We start from the raw sequence: 14,150 nt of genomic DNA, 5'->3' as shown, positions 1-14,150 counted from the left end.
TATCTTCGGTCATATTTGTATTCTCTTTTACAAAAGTCCTTCCCAAGGTCATGCCTTACATGAGGGCGAAAAGGAGTCTAGTTACATAAAGAAATTGGAACAAAAAAGTCGAACACTTGAGAGTGTTTGAGGAGGTGGAAAAGCTGGCGCTTGGAAAAAGGGTCGGCTCATAGCTGTCAGGTAGAACATGAGATGGTGAAGAGTTCCAAAGCTTAGCGGTGTAGGGAAAGAAACAGACGACTTAACGGTCCGCTGTTGAGTTGCCGACGGCCACAGGATAATCGTGAAACGATTATCGAGTATTACGACGGTTAAAGAGAGTGAGACAGGGGGAGGGGGTAGGGAAGGGAGAGAGAGAGAGAGAGAAGAGTTTAAAACTTGGAAGTGGAAAATCTGCTGTTTAAAAAAAAAAGGGGGGGCTGTTGGGGGAGGCATGAGAGGGTAAAGAGTTCCAGAGGTCAACGGTGTAGCGAAAGATGTGATCCTGTGATGAAATAGCATGTGTCTTACTTCAGTTGATGGTATTTCCTTTGGGTCGTAGCCAAGTGTCTTCCTCTTCTGGGTCTTACCCAAGCGTCCTCCTTGGGTGCCATCCTTACCCAGGAGTGGGGACACTAGGAGGACCCCAGTCTCACATGTGTAAAGAAAAATAAAAAGCGAGGTTGAATTTAGCTTCATTTTATTGGATATATATAACTACAGCAGAGAACCTGGCACCACCATAAGCCGGCGCTCGACGCCCTGCAGGTGTCAGGCGACAGCACACCTGCCTTGTGTACCTGCAGATGGCTAGCACCACCACCTACCATATAGGTGCAGGTAGCCGCGCTGGGGTTAGGAACATTACTGGGCAGAGGGCGCGCTACACACCCACAACACTGGCCCACATCGGGAACCAAACAACAACAAATTTACATCTAACATGAAACAACCAAAAGCATTCTATGCACTGGACTTAGGAACATTCCACATCCTCCTGAAGAGCCCTACGGTAGACCTCCTGTGGCCTGCAGTAGTTCGTGTTGGAGGGAGGGCCTACAGTACACCTTATGTGGTCCCCCTTGACCCACCGCAGCAGTTTGTGAGGAGACCTGGGACACCAGGACCCTGGTAGGAACAGATGATGTCATCCTCCAGCATGTCGAACCATGACAGGTTCTTAAAGAAACACCACAAGAACCCCATGGCCTCTACGTCACGAGAACCACAAGGCCTGTACGTCACAAGAACCCCATGGCCTCTACGTCACAAGAACCACAAGGCCTCTACGTCACAAGAACCACAAGGCCTGTACGTCACAAGAACCCCGTGGCCTCTACGTCACAAAAACCACAAGGCCTCTACGTCACAAGAACCACAAGGCCTCTACGTCATAAGAACCACAGGGCCTCTACGTCATAAGAACCACAGGGCCTCTACGTCATAAGAGCCACAAGGCCTCTACGTCATAAGAACCACAAGGCCTCTACGTCACAAGAACCCATGCACTCTTCACCACAGAAACTCCTGACCTGTACACCGTAGGACTCCCAGGTTCTACACCATAAGAACCCCCCTACCCCCATCCCTGTCCTATAAACCACAGGAGCCACTGGCCTCTGCACCACAGGAATCCATGGCCTTTACACAACAAGGAACCCATGGCTTCAACACAAGGAACCCCCCCTGGCCATTACACAACACCACAGGACCATTACAGATACTCCCCCTACGACCCCTGGTCAACAACATGTAGTTCATTCAGAGATCACGGTCCCTCCTCCTTCCAGGCACTCCCATAAATTGTACTGTGGTCAGGAACTCAACACGCATCAACCTCCAGGATCAACAACAGTAACACCCAGGCACTTGCATAAATAAAGTGAAAGACGTCTAAACTTGGCCATTATTTACATATCTACAGAAGCCCCCCGTGACTAGGTATATACATGAGGGAGCAGCTACCACAGATCTGGCCGGACACATCTCGGCTGCCCAGAGCGTTTCTCCCATCGTGCCGGTCTAGAAGATGACGGAGAGCGGCCTCCTGTAATCGGCCCCCACGGGTGGGTACTGTGCGTTGGTATACGATGCTACTTGGGATGGCTGCAGGAGGCCGGCCATGGTGGAGGGCACCCCCTGGGTCAGAGCCCCCGAGGGCTGGAAGGCTGATGAACTGGCGGCAGCCTGGCTGTAGTAGTTGCTGAGGGCGCCCGCGGCTGAGCCGTAGCCGCCCACGGCACCAGGGGTGACGCTGCTCACCCCCGGGGACGCGCTCTTCATCTCAGCGTCCTTAGGCTCTTGTGCCAGCTTATCTAGGTACGAGGTGGGCTTCTCCAGTCCGTACTTGTCGGAGAGGTACTTGCTGCTGTCCAGGTAGGATTTTGCGGCTTCGTATCCCCCGACAGCGGCAGAGGCGGCAGCGGCGGCGGCGGCCTTGCTGGTGTCGCCGTACTTGGGGTCTGTGGCACTGGCTGACCCGTACATGCTCATAGGGTAGCCTGAGGAGCCGCTCATGTAGCTGCTGTACTTGGAGGCGTCGTAGCCGTAGCCGACGGGGCTAACCTGCGACGCCTGGGTAGTCAGCTGCTGCTGCGCGGCGGCGGCGGCGGCAGCTGCAGCGGCCATGTGTGCCGCAGTGATGGAGCCGTAGTTGGCCGCGGCAGCGCTGGCGGAGTAGTACGGCGACAGCTGCGACGGGAAACCTGGAAGAGGAGAGAGAAGACAGGGTTCAGTGGCGGCGGCGAGTCACGTCAGGTCACTGTGCTGTTGTGTGTTGGATGTGACGGGTCATGCCAGGTCATTTGTGCTGTGGCGTGTCATAGGAAGACTAGGGGAGAAGAGGCGATGGGTAAGAATACCTACCCACCTACGAGTAACCCTCCTTACCTACGAGTACCTACGACGAATTTACCATGAGGCAGAGCCGCTGCGTACCGCTCGCCAGGACATGGGACAGAGAGAGTGAGAGAGAGATAACAGGGAACGAACGCTTAACGGTGAGTACGTCAGCACGTGCCGCCCCAGGGGGAAGGGTTACGTGGCAGGGGAGGTGAGGGGAGAGGGAAGGGGGACCTTGGGCGAGGGGGAGGGGAGGAGGATACACGTGCGTGGCGGGGCCGAGGAGCCTCCCTCACTCAGGCCGCCACAATGGGAGACACTCACCATCCTCAACACGCGATTGTCTTACGCCTCAACGTAATTATGGTCGCGCTAATGGAATTAAATAGGTTGCTAGAGGCGGCCGGCAGCAGAGGAGGCACCGGAGATGCGCTGCCCCACTCACCAGGCTACCCCACTCACCAAGCTTCACCACACACTGCCACTCACCAGGCTACCCCACTCACCAAGCTTCACCACACACTGCCACTCGCCAGACTACCCCAGTCATCACCATAACCCACCAGGAAACCCCATTCATCATCGCTCGGCAGGCTACTCCAACACCACTTCCTGTGCTATCCCCACTCACCAGGTTATCCCAATCACCAGGCTACCTTTCTTGTACTGTTATGTATCACTCGACACTGATCAGTATGCTCTCCTCCTCATCGATGGCTACTGCGTCCCATGATTACTCAGTGGCCGTTGTCAACTCAAGGGTGGGCCGTTGTGACATCTCTTTCTTTCCCTACGCTGCTAAACATTGGAGCTCTTTACCTTCTCGTGTCTTTCCCATCAGCCAAGACCTGACCCTCATCAAAAGGCAAGTTTTTTTTTCTTATTTTCTTTCAGAATCATTTTGCCCGTCTTCTTTGTGTATTATTCTGTCTTGAACTCATTCTGTTAATCAATTAAACCCTGGCCACGATGAGGACTTTTTGTCCGTGGCTGGACCCTTCGACCAGAAGAAATAAAACAATCTGGAACCTCGCTTATTGCAGCGCTTCACACACCGCTCTACCTCACTCATCGCCCTACCCTACTCATCACACTGAACTATCCCTTAAGCACCCCTCTCAGCGTGGAGCACTAATCCTCACGTCGCAACATTCTTTACTGTCCCCTTCCCTCTACACAGACCAACACTCCCCATTCCTTCCACCACACTACACTATGGTTCCCTTCCACCACACTACACCATGGTTCCCTCCCACCACACAACACTGCTCCTCCTCCCCCATCACATAACACCATGGTCCCTCTCCCACCACACAAGACCATGGTCCCCTCCTACCTCAAAACATCATGGTCCTCTTTGCACCACACAACATTACTTTTCGCCTCGCATCACACAACCCCACCTCTCAACTATGACTGCAGAACCCTGCTAACCTCGGCCTTCCAGCAACGGTCAGGAGGAAAGAGATAGAGATAAAGAGAGAGAGAGAGAGAGAGAGAGAGAGAGAGAGAGAGAGAGAGAGAGAGAGAGAGAGAGAGAGAGAGAGAGAGAGGTCCCGCCCGTCCGAGCGGGCGGTTGGGTACGGCGAGGGCTCCTGGGTCCACCCTGGGTGTTGCTGGAGCGCCGTCGTCCACCCCACCCTGACGCGTGGGACCTGAGTCTTCTACCCACCTCACCCTGACTCGTGGGATTCGAACCCCGTACCCGTCTCCACCTTGACTCGCGATACCCGAGTCGTTTTAATCTAAATCGGAATTTCTTCCGGAAAGATTGACTTTGGGGAAGTGCCATTGGCCTGTGCTCCCGCGACTGGAAGATGTCGTGAATATCAAAAACAGTCGAGTCTCTCTACGAGTTAAGGGAGTCAGGACACAGCGGTGTGATGAGGTGGTCGAGCAGTGTCATATGACACTATACAAACACGGTGTCAAGCCCAGGGGATCGCGAGCAGTGTCACGATGTAAACAGAGCGGTATTGTGTCCCCTTGATGGCGGCCATCACCGAGGCCAGCTGACCTATGTGATGTATTCTATACACATATAACTACACTGCAGGTAGCAACCTCCCCATCCCATCCATCCTCAGCTACACTGTATGGAGCATTCTCCCTCACCCACCCACCCGTATCTACACTGTAGGTAACGTGCACCCTCACCCACCCACCCCTATCTACACTGTAGGTAACGTGCACCCTCACCCACTCCTATCTACACTGTAGGTAGCACAGATACCTCCCTCCCCTCCCCCCCCCCCCACCCACCCATGATCCACACTGTCCCCACCCACCCCAAGCCACACTGTAGGTAACAGAACCTCCCCACCCCACCCCACCCCAGAAGCATGGCCAACTGATCTAGTGGGGGATCGATTAAGCTGGTGTGTGTGGTCCCGGAGCGAGAGGGGAGGAACCCCCGGACCCTGGCGAGCTGCGAGGATCCACTGATCGATAGGGCGCCGCCGCCTCATTGTGGCCCCTAATACTCTCAATCATGACCCATTGTTCCTCCAAACGCTGAAATATTCAACGGCACAACTATAGCGCCTCACAAATAGTCTAAACTTGTGAAGCTCTCTCGCAGCTGGTGTGGCCGGCTGTGTGGGAGGCGCTGCCCGGGAGCCTGCTCTCTCTCTCTCTCTCTCTCTCTCTCTCTCTCTCTCTCTCTCTCTCTCTCTCTCTCTCTCTCTCTCTCTCTCTCTCTCTCTCTCTCTCCCCTCCCTTTCTGTGTGTGTGTGTGTGTGTGTGTGTGTGTAGATGGGTGTTGGTGCTGAAACTGATACCCGCATATCTCTAAACGCACATATATCCCCCTTCCCCTCCCCTCCCCTCCCCAACGCCAACGTATCCGAACGCTCAACCGTAATCCGAATTACTCGTTGTCGCTTTTGTTTACCAGAGAACTCCTGATCGAGGACGTATATGCGCGATGAAAAAAAAGGTGTATAGAAGCGGTGAAGCCACCGGACATTACACAGCGCATGAGCAGCGAACAGAGGTAGGACATTATCATTCAGTCGAGTCGACATATCTGAGACCGTGGCAGACGCTGAGGACATGGCGGACACCAGGAACGAAACAGATTCTGAGAACATGACGAACACCGAGAACATGGTAAACGCGAAGAACAATGATGCTGTCAGTCATTTCACTGTTTATCATGGCCACAAATTAATCAGTTCATGAAATTACTGAGACGTACATGAATCTCCAGATTACATATATATATATATATATATATATATATATATATATATATATATATATATATATATATATATATATATATATATCATTTCTTTCTTTTAAACTATTCGCCATTTCCCGCGTTAGCGAGGTAGCGTTAAGAACAGAGGATTGGGCCTTTGTGGAATATCCTCACCTGGCCCCCCTCTGTTCCTCCTTTTGGAAAATGAAAAAAAAAAACGAGAGGGGAGGATTTCCAGCCCCCCGCTCCCTCCCCTTTTAGTCGCCTTCTACGACACGCAAGGAATACGTGGGAAGTATTCTTAATCCCCTATCACCAGGGATAATATATATATATATATATATATATTTATACTATTCGCCATTTCCCGCGTTAGCGAGGTAGCGTTAAGAACAGAGGACTGGGCCTTTGAGGGAATATCTTCTCCTGGCCCCCTTCTCTGTTCCTTCTTTTGGAAAATTAAAAAAAAAAAAAAAAACGAGAGGGGAGGATTTCCAGCCCCCCGCTCCCTTCCCTTTTAGTCGCCTTCTACGACACGCAGGGAATACGTGGGAAGTATTCTTTCTCCCCTATCCCCAGGGATAATATATATATATATATATATATATATATATATATATATATATATATATATATTCCTGTGAGTCCACGGGGAAAATGAAACACGATAAGCTCCCAAGTGCACTTTCGTGTAATAGTCACATCATCAGGCGAGACACAAGAGAGAAATATAACTGTCAGTTGATATACAACGAAGAGAAGTAGCTAGGACGCCATTTGGTAAACATGCGATTGCCCAAGACAGACAACGACCGTATCATAAACTATTATGTGGAGAAGAAGGTTAATTGTTTACAAATTATATATATATATATATATATATATATATATATATATATATATATATATATATATATATATATATATATATATATATTATCCCTGGGGATAGGGGAGAAAGAATACTTCCCACGTATTCCCTGCGTGTCGTAGAAGGCGACTAAAAGGGAAGGGAGCGGGGGGCTGGAAATCCTCCCCTCTCGTTTTTTTTTTTTTTTTAATTTTCCAAAAGAAGGAACAGAGAAGGGGGCCAGGAGAAGATATTCCCTCAAAGGCCCAGTCCTCTGTTCTTAACGCTACCTCGCTATCGCGGGAAATGGCGAATAGTATAAAAAAATATATATATATATATATATATATATATATATATATATATATATATATATATATATATATATATATATATATATATAAAAAAACACCTTATATTCCTGCCCCAAAATTCCCATCTAACCTTATGAGGCTCTTGCAGCACTCAGGAAGCTGGTCACGTCCACCGGTTGCGAGAACAGGTCATACAGTGTTGTGATGTGTGTGTGTGTGTGTTTGTGTGTTACAGGTATCCATCGTATTATGAACATATTAATACACCGAATTTCCGTGGCTGATTCTCTTTGTACATGTGCACTTGTACAACGTTAATATGACATGACGTATGGATATACATGGATTTCTATAATCAATTGATGGCACTAGGTGTAGAAATTAACCCTATACTTCCCCCATTCCTTAAGCACCTACTTAACCCTGGAACCCAAACACTGGAATCAGCGTCAACCTCTTCATAATCATCCCACAGCCATTCCTACCATTCCAGACAACCATGGCAATAATCAAGAGGCGACACTGTTACCATTCACTACAACTATTACTCACAACTCAGACATGAGAAGTACCATTGACCGTCATTGATTTAATTTCCGATGTGACTAAAACCTCGATCGCGGCCGACAATAACAATTATGCTCCATTGTTGAGGTGGACAATACGGCGTTTACTCCTGGCTTTGTAGTGGAGGACCCATTCGTTACTCCCTTGGTATGATGCATGGACCTAACGATACTGGGGAGGGGGAAGCTCCTATTTCGCCTTCTCCTCCTCCTCTCCATCGCAGCCGCGGCGAGGTGCTACCGTGTGCACTGTAAGTGTCACTGGATGGGCAGGGTTTTTGTGGGTAACTGGAAGGAAGGTGAAGGAGATGGTACTCGAGAGGCGCTACAAGATGGACCGGAAGGACTATAAGGTAGAGAGAGAGAGAGAGAGAGAGAGAGAGAGAGAGAGAGAGAGAGAGAGAGAGAGAGGAGGGGTCCTGGAGGAGGTGGTGCTAGCGTTGCCCAGGAAATGTTGGTTATGTCGAGGAATGACCGGTTGGTAGGCAGAGCTCCTAGCCGTGCTACTGGAATGAGCAGGAGACTACGGTGGAATGCACGGAGGCCCACGAGACGCGACCTGAAGCGCTAGTGGAGACAAGAGAGTAGATGAAGTGCCACTGGGTAAACTGAAACAGCTAAAGGAGACAGGAGACTAAATGAAGTGCCACCGAGTAAACTGGAATGGCAAAAGGAAAGAAGAGGCAGCATGAAGTACCACTGGGTAGTCCTCCGCAGTGTTCAAGTAGGGTGGAGTGAGAGTGTCTCGGGATGGGGTAAAAGTGTAATGAAAGAGATGGGGTTCCATGAGGCTTTGTGGTGATACAAAGAAAGAAGAAAGCTATGGTCCGAGAGTTTGGGTTCTGTTGTTCGAAGTGTCGAGGGAACGTTGGTTCACTGGGTTCTTTTGGGTGAGGGTTTAAGGTACTAGGTTCAACTAAGCATCTGTAGGGTTTAATTGAAGTCTTGCTGTTTGTGTACTCTGTGGCTGTCGAAGGTTCAGAACAAGTAGCAAAGTTTCATGCACTTTTTTGTCTGTAAACGATTCGATCATTGATTCCAAAATACCGACTGAAATCTGTGTTAAAGATATTAATAGTAATGTAGTAATAATAATGAGTAATGATGATAATGATAATGATACTAATAATAATAATGATGATAGTAATGATAATAATAATAATGATAATAGGTAATAATAATGATAATAATAATGATAATAACTATTTATCATTATTATTAATTTTCCTGTATACATGCTTACTTCCCAGGACTATCATGATGATGAACAAGCCTCGTGACAGTGCTCTGTACACAATATACCGAGGTGATTTTCCAGTCAGTCATTGTTGCGATCTATACCACAGTTCAACGCGGCTTTGTAACGCACAAAATAAAACCCAAACGTTCTTTCACCAGCCATGAAAGGGAGCGCATAAATCCGGTCACCGAACGCGTCATATGTATACGTAATAATTCTCCGTAATGGGGAAAATAGCGACGGGCTTCAGCTACACGGTCCGAGGTTAAGGTCTCGTGAATGATTGATGGACACGACCACAGAGCCACTTTATGCGTTTTCCAGACCAGCAGTTGCAGCAGGAGGGAGCCCAGCGGTGGCCACCTCACTCCCTCTCTCCCTCACCACGAGCCATCGCCGCAGTAATTGAAACACCATTACCCAACAGCGCTAGCGTTATGCCACAATAGACACACACACTAGAACGTGAATTCACAATCAGGGAGAAACACGGAAGGTCGTGGTCGAGTGTGCGATCGATACCTGTGATACGATGCCCCAGAACTACCTCCCCCTACCCTCCCTCCCCCCTCCTTTACCCCCTCCTGTGTTCCAGCACCCTTCCCAACCGCTGGATGTGCGGGGCTGGCCGGCCCGCGCGCCGACCGACCGCCCGCCCGCCCGGCGCGCGCACCGTCAGAAGCGCTGCCCAGCGTCCCTCAAGGTACGCATCTCACCACGTCTCTCGGGTCCAGTGTTTCGAAGCAGTTACGCCAATTTTTCCCCTTATTATCTCGTGGTTGGTGTTATATGTTGAGGAGATCATCACCAATTACATCAATTACAAGTGATTATCCTTTTCACGTAATAATATGATACTGTAATTAGCTAAATTGTCGCTTTGATATGCGAAGGTCACCACAGCAGTGGTATACAAATTATTAATTCTAATCTATCAGTGATAAGTGCCATTAGTAATGACAACAGAATGAAAAACGACACAATAGAAAGATGCTTGAAAACTGTTTTCTTTTTGTATATCGTACAATAAATCATCAGAAAGCGAAGACAGATCTGAATATTCATGAACACAAGAGTAAATGACAATAACGGCACAATAAACACATCAACATTTCCTATTGTAGTACAGTTTCCCTCTGAACAGATCGCCGAAGATGTTAGGATCATGGAGAACAAATAGTGTCCATGCGAGGCATGATAACAAGCTTTGTCTGATATATATGTACATGTCTGCGTCTATATCTGTCTTAATGAATAGCATGTCTCTTGTATGCGGGCATCTATTAGCAATACATTAGTCATTCACAGAGACGCACGAAAGCTTGTGCACAGGATACACATCCGTCTGTGTGTTGCTCTTTTAGCATGTATACGTATGTGAGTGTCTGTTTTCATGTGTACTTGTATGTATAAGTTGAAGAAAAAATTTTAGGTGCAATTAGATTCAATTATGTTTTGGTTTAGTTGATCGTAAGTTGTAAGGCTGTTTCAAAGGAGAATTTTAATGGTGTTTGAAACAAAAGCTGAATTAATCCGTCGGATTCCTTAGTGGTAAACTGTATCGAATACCGTAAGCCAATATTAGTGCATTATACTTAGAGTCACTCGAGTTAAAGAGGTCAGCATCCAGAAGATTAATGTAAGGCATTTGAATGAAACTAAAGCTGGAGTGGATCGAGGCTTCACAGTTTACTGAAGGAAAGAACGTAAGCGGGGGCAGCTCACCTCCACGCAGAGGATCCATGGAGACGGCAGGGTAGGGGATGCTGTATGGGTACCCGTCCTTCTTCAGCGTCTTTGGCTTCCTGCGTGGCCGGTACTTGTAGTCCGGATGGTCCTTCATGTGCTGAGCTCGAAGGCGCTTGGCCTCGTCGATGAAGGGACGCTTCTCGGCCTCAGACAGCGTCTTCCACTCCGCTCCTGTAGGATTTAGAGGTGGGGTAAAATGTAAGGAGAGTGAGGCGGCAGGAGGCTATCGCACTATCTGATGATAACAAGTATCAAAACTTTCTCATTAGCTCGAGACAAACCTAGGCGTTTGGAGATCTCAGAGTTGTGCATCTTGGGGTTCTCCTGCGCTATCTTGCGGCGCTGCATGCGGGACCAGACCATGAAGGCGTTCATGGGGCGTTTGACATGCTCGTCTTTCCCGTTCTCCTTCTTCTGAGCCGACCCGCTGGGGGAGCAGCCGGAAGCGGTGGAGTCGGCAGGCGAAGGGGAAGACACGGGCGTCACCAGGGCTGCCTGACGGAGATGAGGGTGACTCGATGTTAGTGGCTGCGGCTGGAGGATCAAGAGAGAGTGTCGCGTGACAGTTAAATCGACGACGATTATCAGCTGTGAGTCACTAATTGTCAAGATACACAGCAGTTATATTCTCAGGTCGGTGGTTGGTACGAATTAACGAAAACGTCGGCAACAAAGATCCTTACCTCTGGGGTGTTCTGCGCAGGCGCGTGGGGAGTGTGGGATGGCTGCTGGTGGGGATGGCCTCCCTCCTGCTGGGGCGGGGGCTGTTGTGGAGGCTGCTGCTGGGTGTGGGGGTTGCCGTGGTGGGCGGGCGGGAGCTGCCCCACGCCCATGGCAGCAGCACTTCCCCCGCCAAAATAGTGGCCCATCATCCCGCCCATGGTGCTGGCGTAGGACACAGGCATCGACTCCATCATGGTAGGATCTGTCGGGTAATAGAAATTGGCACCGTTAACGCCATCCATAGATACACTCACTTCAGGGTTGCTTCCCTATAGGGGTATGATATATATATATATATATATATATATATATATATATATATATATATATATATATATATATATATATATAGCCCCGCAAACTACGATCTAGCTAACACAGATATATTCTGAAGCCTCACATATATTTTCTAGCTATTATGTAAATAGACCATTTGAAGCTCCTCTTTTGAAACTGCGTCTGGCGATGCTCACACCGCCCACAGACCACCTCCCCCTCGGCTCGTAAACCATCGTGAGTGAGGAGTTGAACCTCCTGGTATAGAGAGGCGCCCGGGTATTTGCCCGGGGCTAATGATTCACATAATTCTCTCCGTGTACCGGGTCAGAAGCAAGACACCACCCTCCCCTTAACGGTAATGACCCATACATCAAGCGGGTCTAGTAATTAGGGCGACCCCCCGTTAAGTCTCCTACCAGCGGGTAATTGGCACCGGGGGAAGGACAGCGCCGCTGGGCCTGCGAGGAGTTTAATGGTCGCCTAAACACGGTGTCTTTCCGACCACGTCGCCGCCATCCTCATCATCATCATCATCATCATCATCATCGCCACCACCACCACCGGGGCAAGAACATGCAACACGTCTGCGTGATCTACGTGCGACCCACCGCAGGATTAGCATACAAACAACTTCAACACAGGGCACGGCACTGCACATACACATGGTGGCTGCTCCGCGGGGCGACGCGACGGTCGGTGCTGTGGCCTCCAACCTTCCCGACCACAGCTTGCTGCTGCTGCTGCTGCTGCTGCGCACACTGCTTACGATCACGTCTGTTGCTCAGCTGAGCTCACCACATCCACTCTACACTGGGTAATTACGAAGGGGGGGAGGGTAATCACTGCTCGAATGTCGACACAGAAACGACAGTGTGTCTGGCGATGCTGGAGGAAGTATGACCAAGAGCCCTGGCTAACAAATATTTTAAACACTGGACATGGAGTACGGACGGCCTCTGTGACGTCACGTAGTATCCGCCAATAATAATGGGTCCTCAGTAGCCCACGTGACGTCACGAGCCAGCGAACCAATAACAAAGTGGTGAGTCGGAGGGTGGAGCTACCGGCCCCCTAGTGAGCAAGTCCCGCCTCCCGGCCGCAGCGCTGCATGTGATTGGCTGCCGCCTGACCCAACCGCCAAGACTCCGCCGACACCTCAGTCTCGAGAGATACATTTGATAATGCTTTTATTTTCTTTATTGTAATGGTATACATTGTTTATCACAATAAGTTTTTATCTGTGACTAGAATAATACCGGGGAACTTTATCATTTTTGCGATATTTATGGCTTATCAGGGAGGGACGACTTAAGGGAAATAATGTAGGTGGAAAATCCCCTACATATACGCTTAGACTTAAACGAATTTTAAGACTTCGTCGTTTCTTACAGGAGTTGTTTGTTGTGGTACGGGTCATCCTCGCCACTTGGCCTGCGTGTTGAGTCATGACGTTAGACTTGTGGAGCAAGATTATTTTTTTTCTTAGTCTTCTATGGACGTGATATATGGTAAAACAGGGCATTAATACTGGGACGGGATCGCCAGGACGTGAAAGTTGTGAGTGAGGGGCGCCCCTTGAGGAAGGCGGTAGGGAGGGGACCCCTTCCTCCGCTCCTCCTCCTCCTCCTCCTCCCCTCCTCCCTACCGGACCCACGGAGAGCGGGCAGGGGCAGGAGGCAGGAACGGTCTGAATGGGCGGGCATGGGAAAGAATGGGCCGCTATTCAATAGACATTCTTTAGCTCCGAACACCTGGAAGTCTGGCTCGTAAAGGCCCTCCGGCGGTCTCAGATTTACCCGAGGGGAGCCCCGGGCCGCTCCTTGCCGGATAGCCCCCGCGGGGCCCAACCTCTCCTGCCCCACAACCACCACACTATCCCTCTCTCTCTCTCTCTCTCTCCCTCTCCCTCATCTCCAACACCCCACCACCAACTCTCTTAGAGGCGAACGTCCTCCACCAAACCAGAGAACACCGTCGCTGCGGAAGAACAGATTTGATGGCGAGAGAATCGTGGAGGCGGCGGCGGCTGTCTGGGCTTCCCGGTGGGAAAGAGGCGAACGGAAGGGCACCAAAGTGGGATTTTCTCAGCGTTCAATTGTGTCGACCAACCAGCGACCCTGATCACGGACACACCGGCACGCGGTTTACTGGACCACACCTGCAGCAATCCGCTTCCTCCGAGGACCTCCACCTACGTAGTTCTCGTATCCAGGGTTCACAGATGCCTGTGTCGTGTCCGTAAACGATCGTGATGGTTTCCTCGGAGTGGGGGAAGGGGGAAGGGGAGCACGAGCGAGCGGTCCGCTTAACCAGCGAGCGCAGAACCGGGACAATGACATCAGTAAGGAGCAACTGTAGCGGGAGATTAATGTACTCCCGAAGCTTTTGTTTGTCTTCGGTACAC

At 49.9% G+C, this 14,150-nt stretch overlaps 1 protein-coding gene across 3 annotated transcripts; it reads right to left on the bottom strand.

The window, feature by feature from the left end:
* Positions 1-662: 662 nt before the first annotated feature.
* On the bottom strand, positions 663-12,658 carry LOC139760628 (uncharacterized). 3 transcript variants are annotated; one of them, XM_071684033.1, is made up of 5 exons: positions 12,407-12,658; positions 11,428-11,669; positions 11,026-11,278; positions 10,721-10,915; positions 663-2,684 (listed from the first exon to the last, which is right to left on the bottom strand). In XM_071684033.1, exons 1-5 carry the CDS (start codon positions 12,408-12,410, stop codon positions 2,002-2,004), a joined length of 1,377 nt encoding a protein of 458 aa, XP_071540134.1. In that variant the 5' UTR covers positions 12,411-12,658; the 3' UTR covers positions 663-2,001. The 3 variants fall into 3 exon arrangements, with proteins under 3 accessions (XP_071540134.1, XP_071540136.1, XP_071540135.1); XM_071684035.1 differs by having other exon boundaries at positions 11,026-11,239; XM_071684034.1 differs by lacking the exon at positions 12,407-12,658 and adding an exon at positions 12,163-12,388.
* Positions 12,659-14,150: the final 1,492 nt, after the last annotated feature.

Source organism: Panulirus ornatus, chromosome 37 (assembly GCF_036320965.1).
Source record: "Panulirus ornatus isolate Po-2019 chromosome 37, ASM3632096v1, whole genome shotgun sequence".
In the NCBI taxonomy this organism is placed as follows: domain Eukaryota; kingdom Metazoa; phylum Arthropoda; class Malacostraca; order Decapoda; family Palinuridae; genus Panulirus; species Panulirus ornatus.
Note: the sequence above shows the minus strand (reverse complement) of the source record. Positions and strands in the feature narration are given on the sequence as shown.